At 46.5% G+C, this 15723-nt stretch overlaps 2 protein-coding genes across 2 annotated transcripts in view; one reads left to right on the top strand and one right to left on the bottom strand.

The window, feature by feature from the left end:
• Nucleotides 1-10781, bottom strand: part of ACIN1 (apoptotic chromatin condensation inducer 1) — a 60291-nt gene extending 49510 nt beyond the window's left edge. Inside the window, 2 exon segments of the mRNA XM_087917308.1 lie at nucleotides 1571-1636; nucleotides 10399-10781. Coding sequence (XP_087773434.1) covers nucleotides 1571-1636; nucleotides 10399-10770 — 438 coding nt within the window. The 5' untranslated portion in view covers nucleotides 10771-10781.
• A 70-nt stretch (nucleotides 10782-10851) lies between these two features.
• Nucleotides 10852-13607, top strand: CZH14orf119 (chromosome Z C14orf119 homolog). The gene is given in 4 exon segments (XM_026719497.2): nucleotides 10852-11073; nucleotides 13110-13243; nucleotides 13246-13293; nucleotides 13296-13607. Coding segments are annotated over 4 exon segments (465 nt in total). The 5' UTR covers nucleotides 10852-10951; the 3' UTR covers nucleotides 13457-13607.
• The last annotated feature ends 2116 nt before the right edge of the window (nucleotides 13608-15723 follow it).

Below are 15723 nucleotides of genomic sequence, written 5' to 3'. Positions count from 1 at the left end.
GAGCTCGCTCCGTTACGTGGCGCTAGGGATTCGAACCACCGAATTTTCCGACTGACAAGCTGAGCGTCTTAACCACTGAGCCACCACGCCAATAGGAGAGAATAATTGTGATCAAGGTTGACCTGAGGGATCCTTGGTGCTCTGAGCCTGATGGTTTTCTTGCAAGACCAAACTAGGTAACATTATCAGGGCAAGAAGGGAGTGGGGCTTGAGGAGGAGGAGGACGACTGTGGAGTCCTTGGTGTTCTCTGAGTTTGATGTTTTCTCGACCCAACTAGGTAACATCATCAGTGCTGAAGGAGGTGGAGGAGGAGGAAGAGGGGTGTGGGATCCTTGGTGCTCTCTATGAGATTGGTTTTGTTGCAGACCTTTCATTACCAAACTAGGTGACAGTATCAGTGCAAGGAGGAAGGGGGAAGAAGGGGAGGGGGGAATCCTTGGTACTCTTCAATATTGGTGGTTGAAGAAGTTTCATGACCCAACTAGGGAACATAATTAGTGCTAGAAAGGGGGAAGTTTTGTGAAGTGGCAGGAGGAGGAGGAGGAGGAGGGGAGTAGTTCTTGGTGCTCTATGCTTGGTTAATTTCTTGCAGATGTTTCATGACCCAACCAGGTAACCTTATCATTTATATATTAAAGGCTTGTCCTATCAGTCTTGCCTCTTGTCTCTTAAAACAGACAAGAGGAAGAAGAGGAGAAGGAGGGCGGCTATGGGGTCCTTGGTGATCTCTTGAGCTTGGCTGTTTTTTTACAGACATTTCATAACCTAACTAGATAATATCGTCAGTCCTAGGAGGAAGTAGGGTTTACTCCTTGTTTATGTAGTGGCTTACCCACTAAGCGTTGCTGAGAATGTTCTTGGTGGTTTATTGGTTGGGCTGCTTCCTGTTAACTTGTTTCTCTCAAGTGCATAGTTCCTTTATTGGGGTATTGTTTACTTCTGGATTGCTGGTCTAGTGTTAAGCGACTTGCATATAAACAGAGCAATCTCCACTCTCTTCTACCACTGATGATGTAATCTAGTCAGGTAATGAAATGTCTGCAAGAAAGCAACTAAGCTCAGAGAGCACCAAGAACCCAACAGTCATCCTCCTTCCCTCTCCCCACGCCCCACTCCCTTCTAGCACTGATGATGTTGCCTAGTTGGGTCATGAAACGTCTGCAAGAAAGCAACCAAGCTCAGAGAGCGCCAAGGACCTCACACATCTTAAAAAATGATTACGGTTGAGAAATACCGACCTGGAGCAGGGATCTCCAAACCTGGCAACTTTTAAGACTTGTGCACTTTGGCTCCCAGAATTCCTCAGCCAGCCATGCTGTGGAATTATGGGAGTTGAATTCCGTAAGTCCTACAGTTGCCAAACTTGGAGAACAGATCTAGAGTAAGTTCTGAGGCACTACTCAGGCATGGAAGCCAACAGGAGGAGGGAGATAACTGGTAATTAAATCTTCTGTTTGGGACCACAAGGAGGCCTAGAATTAATTTCCATGTCAACTGGAAAAGAAAAGAGAGGGACAAAAAAAAGGAAGTAAGTAAACCACAGACAAAGGACGGGCTGGCACATCTTACCTGGGAATTGGGTTGGAAGGTGGTATGTGGGGTTGAATGCTTCTGGAGGTTTTCGAGCATCAGGGCCTACAAACGAAAGAGATGAGATGAGATTAAAGACGGTCTCTAAATCCTGAACTCATTTTCCACTTGCAGAATTTCTTATACAATAAAGTTGGAGGTCTTCTAATCCAACCTCCCACCCACCCACCCCCGCGCTCAAGCAGGAGACCCTGCATCATTCCAAACCTCTAGCGTTGGAGTGCCTGCCCACTTCTGGTGGCAAGCTGTTCCAATGGTTATTTGTTCTCACTGCTACGAAGTTCCTCCTTAATTCCAGGTTGCTTCTCTCTTCGATTAGTTTCCAACCATTGTTTCTCGTCTTGCCTTCTGGTGCTTTGGAAAGTAAGTGGACCCCTTCCTCTTTTTTGGGAGCCCCTCAAATACTGAAATACTGCTATCATGTCTCCCTCTAAGTCCTTCTTTCCTCTAGACTGGCCAAGCCCAAATCCTGCAACCATTCGTATGTTTAAGTCTCCAGGCCCTCAGGCATCTTAGTTGCTCTACTCTGCCCTGTTGTTGGGAAACCTACCCTGAAGCTTATCAAGCAAGGCCTCCCATCCCTTGACCCACTAGGACAGGGGTGTCAAACTCAATTTCATTGAGGGCCACATCAGGGCTGTGTTTGACCTCAGGTGGGACGTGGCCAGGGTGGGCGTGGCCAGCTTGACATCACTCATATCGGGAGCGGGGGGGGGGGTGCGCCTGCGGTGGCCTTAGTGTTCTGCCAGAGATAATGGTCTCCCAAGGCCAGTTTTCAGCCGCTCCGGCCTCCTGCAACCTTCTGCCAGTGAAAACATACCTTGGGAGGCCAGTCCTTTGCTGTTTCCAGGGCAATCCCGCAGGCCAGAACTAAGCATCCCGCGGGCAAAATCTGGCCGCGGGCAAAATCCTGGCTGACCCCTGCATTAGAAGGCGGAGTGACATTAGCCGTGCAATTCTCAGCCCTCAAGGCAGAACCATCATCAAACAAACATCTCCTTTTAATCTCCATTCAATTCGCAGTGAGGAACTCACTTAATTGGCCTCTTTAGTAAAACTCTGATTGCTTTACTCCAGGTTACCTGATCTGAGAATTACTCTTTTTTAAAAATATGATCTACCGGGTTCCTCTGCCAACCAGGAACGGGCACTCCAAAGTTTCTGCTTTGTTTATTTATTTCTGCTAATATTTCATCATCTCGTCCTATACAGGTACTCCTCGCCTTACAACCAGAATGGAGCCCGAAATTCCTGTTGCTGAGCAAGATATTTGTCGAGTGAATTTTTGCCCCATTTTACAACCTTTCTTGCTGCAGTTGATAACTGAATTGAATTTTTTATTGTCATTGTATGTATATACACAGTATGCATACAATGAAATGATTAAGTGAAACCACAGCTGTTAAGTAACATGGTTGTTAAGTGAATCTAGTTTTCCCTCCCCACTGACTTTGCTTGTCAGAAAGTCGCAAAAGGGGATTGCGTGACCCCAGGACATTGCAACCGTCATAACTATGAGTCAGTTGCCAAGCACCTGAATTTTGATCATGTGACCGTAGGGATGTTGCAACTTAAGTGTGAAAAATGATCAGAAGTCCCTTTTTTCAGTGCCATTGTAACTTTGAATGGTCACTAAATGAACTGTTGGAGGTCAAGAACTAGCAAACCAAATTTGAAGACATAAACTTGATCAGAACCGATTCTGTTTGGGAGAAATCGGGTACATCCCATCCCTCCATTGTTCACACAACCGATCTTTATCTAAACTTTTCACTTGTGGTCTTAAGAGTGAAGCTCCATGGCAAAGCCACTGACAGAATGGACCAGATCACCATGGCCATCTTGCCACGACCAGCTCACCACAGCCAACTCTCTGCAGGACAGCTCGCCAAGACCAATTCACCACAACCAACTCACCACAGCCAACTTGCTATAGGACAACTCACTCCGGGACAACTCACCACGGACAACTCACCACAACCAATTCTCCATGGCCAATTCACCATAACCAATTCACCACGGCCAACTTGCAGCAAGACAATTCACCATGGCCAACTTCCCACAGCCAACTCTCTGTAGGGCAACTCGCCACAACCTATTCTCCTATAGCCAATTCACCACAACCAACTCACCTCGGCCAACTCACTGCAGGACAACTCACCACAACCAACTCACCATGTCCAATTCACCACAGCCAACTCGCTGCAGGACAACTCACCACAACCAATTCACCATGTCCAGTTCACCACAACCAATTCACCACAGCCAACTCACAGCAGGACAACTCACCACAACCAATTCACCACAGCCAACTCGCTGCAGGACAACTCACCACAACCAACTCACGATGTCCAATTCACCACAACCAATCCACAGCCAACTTACTGCAGGACAACTCACCACAACCAATTCACCACAACCAATTCACCACAGCCAACTCACTGCAGGACAACTCACCACAACCAACTCACCATGTCCAATTCACCACAACCAATTCACCACAGCCAATTCACTGCAGGACAACTCACCACAACCAATTCGCCACAGCCAACTCGCTGCAGGACAACTCACCATGACCAACTCATCACGGCCAACTCACTGCAGGACAACTCACCACAACCAACTCACCATGTCCAATTCACCACAACCAATTCACCACAGCCAACTCGCTGCAGGACAGCTCACCATGACCAACTCATCACAGCCAACTCACTGCAGGACAACTCACCACAACCAACTCACCATGGCCAGTTCACCACAACTAATTCACCTCGGCCAAGTGACTGCAGGAAAACTCACCACGGCCAACTTGCCACAGCCAACTCGTCGTTATTTTCCCAATTTCTATTTTCTACTTCTTTTTTCTAACACTTCATAAAATAACCACGTTAAAAAAATATTCTACAGCTATCCATCATCTCTTGCCCTTCTTAGAATTTCAACTCTTAACTTTTTGGTGAATTGTTCAAAGCAGGGACACGTTTAATGGGTTTACATACTTGCTTACGCCATTGGTTATTGATACCAAAACAACAAAAGACACAGGCCAATATCAAATAAACCAGGCTACACCATATCCTGTGGCTTCCACCAGGCTAAAAGAGCAAAGGGTTAAAAGAGAAATTGAAAGATCCATATTTTTTTCCCAGTCTGCAAGCTCATTAAATAATCCTCAAGCATACATACTTTATATCCTTCATGTACCTAACTTAAGAGCATTTTTGTGAGGATAAAAGACTGTGGAGCAAAGCTGTAGAAAAATGCAGTAAAATCTGATTTGGAATTTTTTTTTGAACGGCTACGGTTTCTGTACATTGTCATTGCTTTCAAAATATTTAATACCCTTCCTTGGCTGAAGATCAGCAGCACTGGAATATGAAAAACGCCATGGAACCACAGAGAGTACAGGCAGTCGACTTACAATGGTTCATTTAGTGACCGTTCAAAGTTACAATAGTGCTGAAAGAAGAGACTTGTTTTTCAGTTATGAGAGATGAAAAATTCAGATGCTTCTACAAGTTTCCCATCTGCACACCTGAAATTAGATTTGCTCTATTGGCCACAAATGTAGCTAAACACCCCTGTCCAAAATAATTCTCAATCGAATTGCACACAGGGAATCCTCGACTTACGACCACAGTTGACACCCCCACACACACACACAAATTTCTGTGGCTGAGCAAGACAGCAACTGTTGAGTGAGCTTCACCCTGTTTTTTTATCTCTCTTGCCACAATTGCTCAGGGGAATCGCTGCGGTTTACGATTGTTAAGTGAGAAATCTGGCTTCCCTGTTGCCTTGGCTTGCCAGAAGGTTGTAAAAAAATGTCATGACCCTTGAACACTGCAACTGCCATAATTAAATGCTGGTTGCCAAGTGTTTGAATTTTGATCCTGTGATCATCGGATGCTGTCAAAGTCCTAAGGATGAAAAATCCCCCTAAATCAATTTTTTTCAGCACTGTTGTAACTACGAAAGTTCACTCAATTGTAAGTCGAGGACTACCTGTATACAAAAATCTAACTTCTCGCTGAGAGATGTGGGGCTGCTTGTTGTCTGACACACTGCACCTTTTTTCATGACCCATCAAGCACTTCAAGGCCTAAACATGTTCCCCCCAAAATAAGAATGTGTCTTATATTCTTTTTGCCACCCAAAAAGGCACCAGGCCTTATCTTCGGGGGTGTCATCCACTGACTAACCTCACTTGCATCCGTCACCTCTGACGTCCTTTTCACTGTTATCAGAGGCCTCAGGAACTTCTTCTGCAGCCAGCAAGGTTTTCCTGAAGGCCTTTGCAGCTGATAACAGAGCTTTGTTATTAGTTCCAGAGGCCTTCAAGAAAGTCTTGCCAGCCTTGCCAGCTGCAGAAGAAACGGGCAGGCGAGGCAGGTCTCGGGCTGTGTGAGGCCTGGCTACAATGTCCAAAGGTAAGTAGTAGGGCATCTCCACCACCATCCCATCCTCACCCTAGCTTAATTTTTGGGTGGGATCTCAATTAGGGCTTATTTTGCAGGTAGGGCTTACACTGGGCGCACATGTAAAAATCAAGCTAGGACGTACTTTCAGGGTAGGTCGTATTTTCGGGAAAACAGGATAACACCTGATAAATCATGATTTAAATCAAGCCGGTTTTTCTCCAATTGAAGGCAAAAGAGCAGCTGTGCTAAAAACTATGAGGCGGAGTTCCACCTTCCCTGATCCACCTGAATTCCTCCAAGCAAAAACAGTCAGGGAGTCCTCAATTTACAACAGTTCATTTAGTGACTGTTCCAAAGTTACAACGGCACTGAACAAAAGAAAAGGACTTGTGACCGTTTTTCAAACTTACGACATTTGCAACATCCCCTCGGTCATGTGATCAAAATTCTTACACTTGGAAACTGACTTGTATTTATGACAGAGTGTCCCGGGGTCACAGGATCAAATTTTTGAGACTTTCCAATGAGCAAAATAATCAATGAGAAAACCAAATTATTAACTATATGACTAACTTAACAAGTGCCGTGATTCACTTAACCATTGTGGCAAGCAAGATCGTAATACGGGGCAAAACTCACTTAACAAATGTCTCAACAGCAGAAACTTTGGGCTCAGTGGTGGTCTTAAGTCGAGGACCACTTGTACTTATTTCTTAATCTATTTATTTCTCCAAGAGTTCATAGGCATGTAGCCCTTCCTGGGTCATTTTATTTTCCAACAATGTTGTGGGGCAGGAAATGCTAAGGAAAATAAATTTATTTGGCCCCTGGGTGAGTAATGAACCGAATCAGAGTCACCTGCCTCAGTGCAGGCTCTAACCACTGTACTATGCTGCCTTAGGGTCCAAATCAGTTTTCTTCCAAAAGATTAAAAATGAATTAAAACTGAGTACAATCCCCCTAGAACACAACCTTAATATTTTCAGAATTGCATAAGCAGTCAACGATTCACAAACAAGGCACCAAATATTATAAGTTCTGCATTCAAATCCCACCCTAACGCGGGTAGTCCTTGATTTATTAACAGTTCTTTAGTGACCAAAGTTACAACACAGCTATACCATGATCAGGTGATCAAAATGTGACGCTTGGCCACTGACTCATATTTATGACAGTCACAATGTCCCAGGGTCAGGTGATCAGATTTTGCGACCTCCTGACAAGCAAAGTCAATGGGGGAAGCCAGATTCACTTAACAACTGTGTGACTCACTTAACAACTGCAGCAATTCACTTAACAACAGTGACAAGGAAGGTTGTAAAATAGGGGCCAAACTCCCTTCGCAAATGTCTCACTTAGCCAACAGAAATTTGGGGCTCCATTGCGGCCATAAGTTGAGGACTTCTTGTACAAAAAAGTATCCTTTGGAGAGAAACTGTCTAGGCACAAAGTTCAGTTCTGCCACCATCTGTGTGGAACCACACTGACTAGGATGCTACAATGACTGGTTCAATTCCATCATGAAGTTTGATCGTTATCATATTTAATATTGATGCATCCCAAGCCGTACTATTCCCGAGGAGTGAAAATGACAGCCCCAGGCAAGAACGGGAGTTCATTGCCAAAAAATCTGGTTATAAAACAGGGAGGTAACAACAGGTTTGAGCCAATTTGGGACTAGTGGTTAAGGCACTAACAGGCTAAAAAGCAGGAGATGGTGAGTTCAAGTCCCATCTTAGTCCTGAGGCTGGATGGGTGACTTTGCACCAATCCCAGGAGACGGTGAGTCCTAGTCCCGCCTTAGCCATGAAAGACAATATGGTGACTTTGGGTCAGTTACCAGGAGACAAAGAGTTCTAATCTCACCTTAGACATGAAAGATAATTGGTTGACTTTGGCCAATCAGCAGCAGACGGGGAGTTCTAGTCCCTTAGCCGTGAAAGCTGACTGAGTGACTTTGGGCCAATCACCAGGAGGCATAGAGTTCTAGTCCCTCCTTAGACATGAAAGCCAGATGGGTGACTTTGAGCCAATCACCAGGGGATGGTGAGTTCTAGTTCCACCTTAGACAAAAAAGACCATTGGGTAATTTTAGGAATGAAAGACAATTGGGTGACTTTGGGCCAATCACAGGAGATGGGGAGTTCTAGTACCGCCTTAACCATGAAAACCAGCTACCATAGGTGATCTTGGGCCGGTCAAAATCTCTCAGCCCAATCTACCTCATAGGGTTGTTGTTGTGGGGAAAACAGGAGGAGGAAAGGTGTATAAAAGTGACATACAAACTAACTTTTTTGGGACCCATTTTTCCTCTAACTCCACCCATCAAGAACAAGAATGAAAAATTTCCTCTCAAAAGCCGCAGCGTGGCCCACACCACCTGCAAATCGTCATCAGAGGTAGTCCTCAACTTATGACCTCAATTGATGGCCAAATTTCCAATGCTGAGCAAGTCCCTCGTTCTGTGAATTTTGCCCCATTTTATCACCTTTCTTGGCACTGTATTTAAGTGAATCACTGCCGTTCTTAAGCTAGTCACACAGTTGTTAAGTAAATCTGGCTTCCCCGTTAACTTTGTTGGTCAGAAAGTTGCAAAAGGGGATCCCATGAGCCCAAGACACTGCCACCGTCGTATATGCCGAGCGCCTGAATTTTGATCCCATGATCACAGGGACGCTGCAACGGTCTTAAGGGTGAAAAACGGTCCTAAGTCTGTTTTTTCTGTAACTTTAAATGGCCGCTATTGTAAGTCAAGGACTATATGTACCCCACTTTTTGGCCCTTCCTGCCATGAAGTTTGTTGCATGAGGTGGGCTACAAAGCACCTTCCACACAGCCATGCCAGCTCAATCAATCAATCAGAATAGAGCTGGAAGGGACCCTTGGAGTCCAACCCCCTGCTCTGGCAGGAGACCCTGCACCATTTCAGAGACAAGTGACTATCCAGTCTCTTCTTAAAAACCTCCAGTCATAGAGCGCCCACAACTTCTGGTAGCAAGCTATTCCAGTGATTAAGTGTTCCATTGTTAGGAGGTTTCTCCTTAGTTCCAGATCGGGATATCAATCAATCAGAATAGAGGTAGAAGGGACCCTGAGAGGTCTTCTAATCCAGCCCCCTGGTCAGGCAGGAAGGCCTATACCATTTCAGACAGAAGTTTGTCCACTCTCTTCTTAAAAACCTCCAGTGTTGGAGCATCCACAACTTCTGGTGGCAAGCTGTTCCCCAGCCCACAACTGTTTCAAAACCCTAAATCCTTCAAGGGCAGGATCTTTATTCTAAATCTGAATCCATCCACCCTCCTTATCCTAAAAAAAACAAACCAACAACTATACAGGTAATCCTCAACATACGACCACAACAGAGCCCCAAATTTAAGTTGTTAAGTTTGCTCAGCGCGTTTTGCTCTGTTATTACGACTTTTCTGGCCACATTCGCTACTAAGCAAATCGCTCCGGTCCTTAAATCGGCCACACACAGTTGTTAAGCGAATTTCCCCCGTTGGCTTTTAGCTTTTCCAAAAATGGCAAAAAAAAAAAAAAAGGGGGGGGGGGAAATCCCTGCCATCATCACAACTGCGAGTCGAGTGTCCACCTGCCAATCCCGCCGTGACCGTCGAGGGGAAACACTGCAACAGTCATTTAAAGTGTGAGAAAATGCTCCCAGGCTCCTTTCTTTCCAGTGCCCTTGTTGTCGCTCCGAATGGTCCTTAAGCGAACCGTTGTAAGGGAGAGGACCTACCTGACCCCAGGTGAAAACTTTGAACCTGAATTAAAATCTGAATTAAATAGGCAGGGTTAAGAGCGGAGCCCTGCTGGCTATCTCATTGCAGGAACATCTGCTAGGAAAACTTATGAGGCAGGGAGGGGGGCTTTTAGAAAATGAATGGAGACCCTCCCCACCCCCAAAATGTGGGTCAACGGCAAGTTGCAAAACTGGCAAAGCGGGAGAGGATTAGGCTGCTATGGGGCGCCCCCATAGTTCTCCCCACTGGTGGGGCCAGGAAGTGCCCATTTCCCCCATCAGCAACAGGCTGTTAAAACTTCTGCAAGGGTTTCCCCAACTCACTTAAAGGGGATTTCCCCCTCCCCATTCCTATGGGGCAACCCCCAAAGTGATGTCAAGGGTTCTCCCGCCAACAGGACTTCCTCCCCCCATTTTTTTTCTCCCTATAGCCGACGGGGATCCCTTCCTCACCCCCTCCGCTTGGTGGCAGTAGTGGGCTATTGCCCCCGCGCATGTGCAGCAGCGGCGGCACCCCAGGGCCAGGGGCCCGCGTTGCTTAGATGCCAAAAAACCAAAAAAAAAAAAACCTTGCCCGTCTTGGTTACGCATGCGCGAAAGCAACCCGGGCCCCAGGCCCTTCCCGTCGGGCCCTTTTTCCTTACCCCACGGAGCCGCTTAATCAAGGCGTTCTTCTGCCCGCTCTTAGGCAGGCCCCGCTGCTCCAAAGCCGCCTTCAAGTCGGCGACTCTCAACGCCTGAAGCGGCCTCCCGTCCAGAGTAACCTCCTCCCCGTCCGCCATCTTGTGTGGCGCTGCTGCCTGCCCTCCCCGGAGCTTCGGGGGCGTTCGGGAAGTTCCCGAGACGGCCTCGGCGCTCGGAGGCGACCTCCAACCCGGAGCTCGCGACGTCTCCTGGACGTCCGGCCGCCCTTCGTCAAGCGCCGTCTGGTTTCGGAGACTTCCGTTCGGCGTTCGAAAGGAGGGGCGGAGGGGCCGCTGTCGCTCGGGCGACTCTTTCCGGGCTATCTCGGGCATTTCCGGGTCTTTCGAGGAGGCTTCTCAATCTGAGAGTTTTGAGAAGGACTCGGGAACTTCCGGAGATCTTCGGCCTCCGAGGGGGGCGGACACGGAAACCCTCGGCAACTTCCGCCCAGCGCCCTAGAAAGCGCCTTCGAACGGAAGCCTGCCGTCTGAGTTCGTGTTCGGGTGTTTCCGGATGGCTTCGCCGACTTCCATCGACCCGCCCGAGGCTCTTCCTCCTGCCGAAAGCGGAGCAGACGAAAATGCCCCGAGTTTCTTTCGCAGCGATGGGAAAAACCTGGATCTGAGCCAAAGCAGGTGAGAAAAAGGCAATGCTGGCTTGTCTTCGGCTCCAGGGACCGGCCGTGCAAGGAAAGGGATTGCAAAAGCCGCGCCTTCATGGCTGGGTTTGGCGTGGTGCAATCGTTTGCACGGTGGACTACAAGTCCCATCGTGCTGAATAAACCTAGGGCACGTGTCTCGGGCGCGGGGGGTGGTGGGTTGCATTCCGACAGTGGACGAGACCCAGGACGGGGGAGTGGCTGCCCTACCTGCCTGGAATTCTGCTTTGCGAGCAGCCAGGTGCAAACTGGGTTTGTGCAGGGCTGGCCAACATTGTGGGTTTGTACGAGCTGAGTTCCGTTCAAGCTGGCTTGTTGGGAGTCTTTATACTCAACGTATGTGCTGCTCCATTGAAAGAAAGCCTTCCCTGTTGCTTTCAAACGGCTTTCCAACCGTAGTAACTTTTAAGATGTGTGGGCTTAATTCCCAACATTAAAGCCAAGGAAGGAAGGGAGGGAGGGAGAGGGAGAAAGTTATTAAGAAAGAAGAGGGAGGCAGGGAGAAAGGAAGGAAGGACGGAAGGAGAGAGGGAGGAAGTTATTAAGGAAGGAGAGGAAGGGAGGAGGAAAGGGAGAAAGGAAGGAAGAGCGGAAGGGAAGGAGGGAGGACCGAAGGAATGGGATGGAAAGAGATGGAGAAAGAGGGAGAAAAGAGGGAGGGAAGAAAGAGGAAGGAAGGGAGGACTTCTAACCCTTCTTTCCTCCATCTCTCCCTTTCTTTGTTTCCCTCCCTTTCTTGCCTTCCTTTCCTCCCTTGCTTTTTTCCCTCCATTTCTCCCTCTTCCTCTAACCCTTCTTTTCCTCCTCATTCCTTCCTTGCCTGTCTTTTTTCCTTCCCTTTCTTGCCTTCTTCCTACTCTGCGCACCTCCCTCTTTCCTGCTTTCCTTTCTTTTCCTTTCCTCCCCTTCTCTCTTTCCTTCTCTCCCTGCCTTTCTTGTCTTCTCTTCCTCCCCTTAATTCCTTTTCTCCCTCCCTACCCCCTTTTTTCCTTCCTTCCTAATTCTGGGAGCTGAAATCTACTCATCTTAAAGTTGCAAAGTTTACAAAACACTTTATGCAAGTTTTTCTTTCCCCTGGAGGAATTTTAATTTTACTTTAGTGGCTGCCATAGCCATTTCCTACAAGTTTGTTTCCTTCCTTTCCTCTGAACATATTTTCTGTCCCTTTGGATGTGTAAATTTTAGCTTTATGCAATATTTATAATACCATGCGGTTTTGGGGGAACAAGAAGGAAGAAATTGTTAGAAAGAGTTCAGCTATTTAACTGGGGAAAATAAGAGTTGAGACTGCCTGAAATGCTGCAGCGGCCCTTTTAATACAATATACACGTTATTTTAAAACCTTTTTGGTTATTTAGCTATGCTAATTGTATCCTTAGGATGCTTGTTGGTGCTTTACATTGTAAATTCACAGCTGGTTTAATCTTCCAAGCTCTTGATAATATTTCCTGGATAAAAACAATCTTTGGGAAACGCGGTGTGCCGATAAACTGTTTATTTTCAGTACAAATGTTAACTGTGATATGTAGTTATGACCCTGATCCTATAACATATCTAGTTAGGATAGGATTTTGCCTAAATTTTTGCTCCCTAATCTAGCTTTCCTTGTGTCTGCCCCTTCAGCGTTTCCTCATTCCATTGGCTCTTTAATTTTGTTTTCCAAAGGTATTCATTACATATACACGACTTGAGTGCTGCCCACTCGGAAGGATGAACAAAGAAGGGAAGAAGAAAAAGCAGAAATGAAGGAGAGGGAGGAAGTGGAGGGAAGGAGAGAAGAAAGTGGGAAGGAGAGAGGAAGGAAGAAAAGAAGGAGAGATGGAAGGAAGGGAGGGAAATTAATATATAATTTAAAATAGAAACTGAGTGCTGCCTGCTTGGAAGGATGAAGGGAAGAAGAGAAAGACGGAAGGAAAGGGAGGAGGAAGGAAAGATGGAAGGGAGGGAAATACTGTCATAAGTCGAGGACTGGTTGAAATCCCCCCACCTTGGCTTCTCTGCCCTCCCCTGCAGGATGACGGAGCCGCTACCCTTGTCCTACATGACGGCCCAAGAGATGCGTTGTGTCCTGCACTGGCTGTCCATCTGGACTCCCGCCCAACGGGAATGCTTCCTCCGAGACCTGGTGGACAAGGCCGTCCCTTGGAAGCTGTTCCCCTGATGGAGAGCCTTTCAAGACTCCGGCTGGAATATGGGAAGCCCCGTCCATCTACAAGTGCCAGATGCGCCTCTGGAACCAGTGGTTCCGCAGCTGGTCGGAGGCCGAGCGCAACGAGTTTGTCCGGCAGATGGAAGAGGAGATGCCAGATTTGGCTGGACGGTTTTACCAAGAAGTGGCGGCCTTAGCCCAACAAGACTGAGGCAGACCGTGGCACGCTCTCTCATCTGTCCCCTACCCTCTTTGTGGGGGGGTTGGGGAGTGATTTCTCTGGACGTCTTTCACCAGCTGCTGTCAAGGCCTTTCCATAACCCTGAATAATATGAAAATAAAATGTTGTTTAGCAAATGCAATGGATTAAATGCTGGGTTGTGTGCTGAAATATGGGGGAGGGACTGATATTTTCCTTCCTTTTTTTTCCTATTCCTTCCCTTCCTCCCTCTCTCTACCCCATTTCCTTTCTTCTTTCTTCCCTTCCCTCATTCATTCTTTCTTTCCTTCCCTCCCTTCTTCCTTCCTAACTGTTTCTTTCCCTCTATTTCTTCCCTCCCTCTTTTTCTTCCTCTGCTCCTATTTCCTTTCCTCTTCCCTCATTGTTTCTTTCCTTCCTTCCTTCCCTCCCTCCTTCCTTCCTAACTCTGTTTCCTTACTTCTTTCCTTCTATTCCTTCTCTGCCTCTTTTTCCCTCTGCCCCGTTTCCTTTCCTCTTCTCACATTTTCTTTCCTCCCTTTGCTCCCTGTTTCCTTTCTTCCCTCTCTTCTTCCTTCCTAACTCTGTTTCCTTCCTTGGTTCCCTGTCCCAGTCTCTTCGTCTGTTCCTTCCTTTCCTCCTTCCCTCCCTATGTCCCTCCCACCTTGTTTCCTTCTTCCATCCCTGTTTCTTTCCTTCCTTCCCTATCTCTCTACTTTCATCTTCCTTTCTTCCCTCATTTTCTCCCTCCTTCTGCCCCCTTTCCTTCTTTCTTCCCTCTGTTTCCTTCCCTTCTTCTTTACCTCCTACCCCTCTTTCCATCCCTCCATATTTTTCCTTCCTTTTCACCTTCGCTACTTCCCTCTCTCCCTTTCCTTCCTTCCTTTTGTTTCTTTCCTTCCCTCATTCCCTGTTACCTTCCTTCCCTCCCTCAGTTACCTTTCTTCCTTCTGTCCATCCTTCTCTCCCTCTTCCTTCACCCCTTCCTCTGTTTCCTTATTTCCTCCCTGTTTCTTTCTTTCTTTCTTCCTCTTTCCCTGTTTCCTTCTCTCCCTCCTCCCTGTTTCCTCCTTTCCTTACTGTCTTTTATTCCTTCATCTCCCCGTTTCTTACCTTTTTTTCCTCCATCACCCCCTCTACCCGCTTTCCTTCCTTCTCCTTTTTTCTTATAATTTTGTACAGAAGATGCAAAATCGTGAAAACATACAGTAAAAGAACAAATTAGCAAGGGATTTAAAATGTCATGTAAATTACGTTTTCCCAGAGTATCATTAGTCAACGATGAATAGTTGGACATACTATTTTAGAGCTTGGAAATTGCTTATTAAGCTCTTAAGCATGAATACCCAGATCTTGATCAGCCCAGAATAAATCACTTAAATGAGATTTATCAACAGAGAAAAATTAATCTTTATTACTGAGACTATTCTGGCTTAAACAACCTGTGAAATTAAAAAAAAAAAAACAGACTCTGTTCATAGAGCAAACCATTCATTGCTGTTCTACAACCCACTTCTTAGTTTGGTTAATTCAGATCGTCCTCCACTTACGACCACAATTGAGCCCGAAAGTTACGGTCCTTAAGTGAGACAGTTAAGGGAACTTTGCCTCATTTTACGACCTTGCCACAGTTATTTAGTGGATCGCCGCAGATGCTAAGTCAGTCACACAGCCGTTGAGCAAATCTGGCTTACCTCTTTGACTTTGCTCCTCAGAAGGTCACAAAAGAGGAATCACGTGACACTGCGACCATCATAAATACAAATCGGTTGCCAAGTGTCTGAATTTCAATCACGTGACTGACGGGGAGACTGCGGCAGTTGTAAGTGTGAAAAAAAATAAGTGGAGGATAGCCTGTAATGCATTTTTAGATTCGACCGGGATTTCCTTGGCCCACCCAATCTGCTAAATCAAAATTTAAAAATCACAGTAGCGGAGGAGTTGGATAATCTTTATTAGCCCCTTTTCGTGGGCAAAGCTATAAAGATACACCATGTTTTAAAACAGCCTGGAAAAGTCAACTTTGCAAGAGAGCCAACAAATTTTAGGGTTTAGCTACGTGAACCGACCGACGTAAAGGCCCAAGGTATCCTGGAGAAGGCCTCTATCCATCATTTTGCCATTTGCAAAACGTCCCTAAGAAACCAGATGCTAAAAAGCAAGGGTCTTCGAAATTGGCAAGTTTAAGATTTGTGGACTTCAATTCCCAGAATTCCAGAACTCACTTGACTGGAGGAGGAATTCTGGGAATTGAAGTCCACAAGTCCTAAAGCTGTCAA

Source organism: Pseudonaja textilis, chromosome Z (genome assembly GCF_049901715.1).
Source record: "Pseudonaja textilis isolate UNSWEBS1 chromosome Z, rPseTex1.2, whole genome shotgun sequence".
NCBI lineage: Eukaryota > Metazoa > Chordata > Lepidosauria > Squamata > Elapidae > Pseudonaja > Pseudonaja textilis.
Note: the sequence above shows the minus strand (reverse complement) of the source record. Positions and strands in the feature narration are given on the sequence as shown.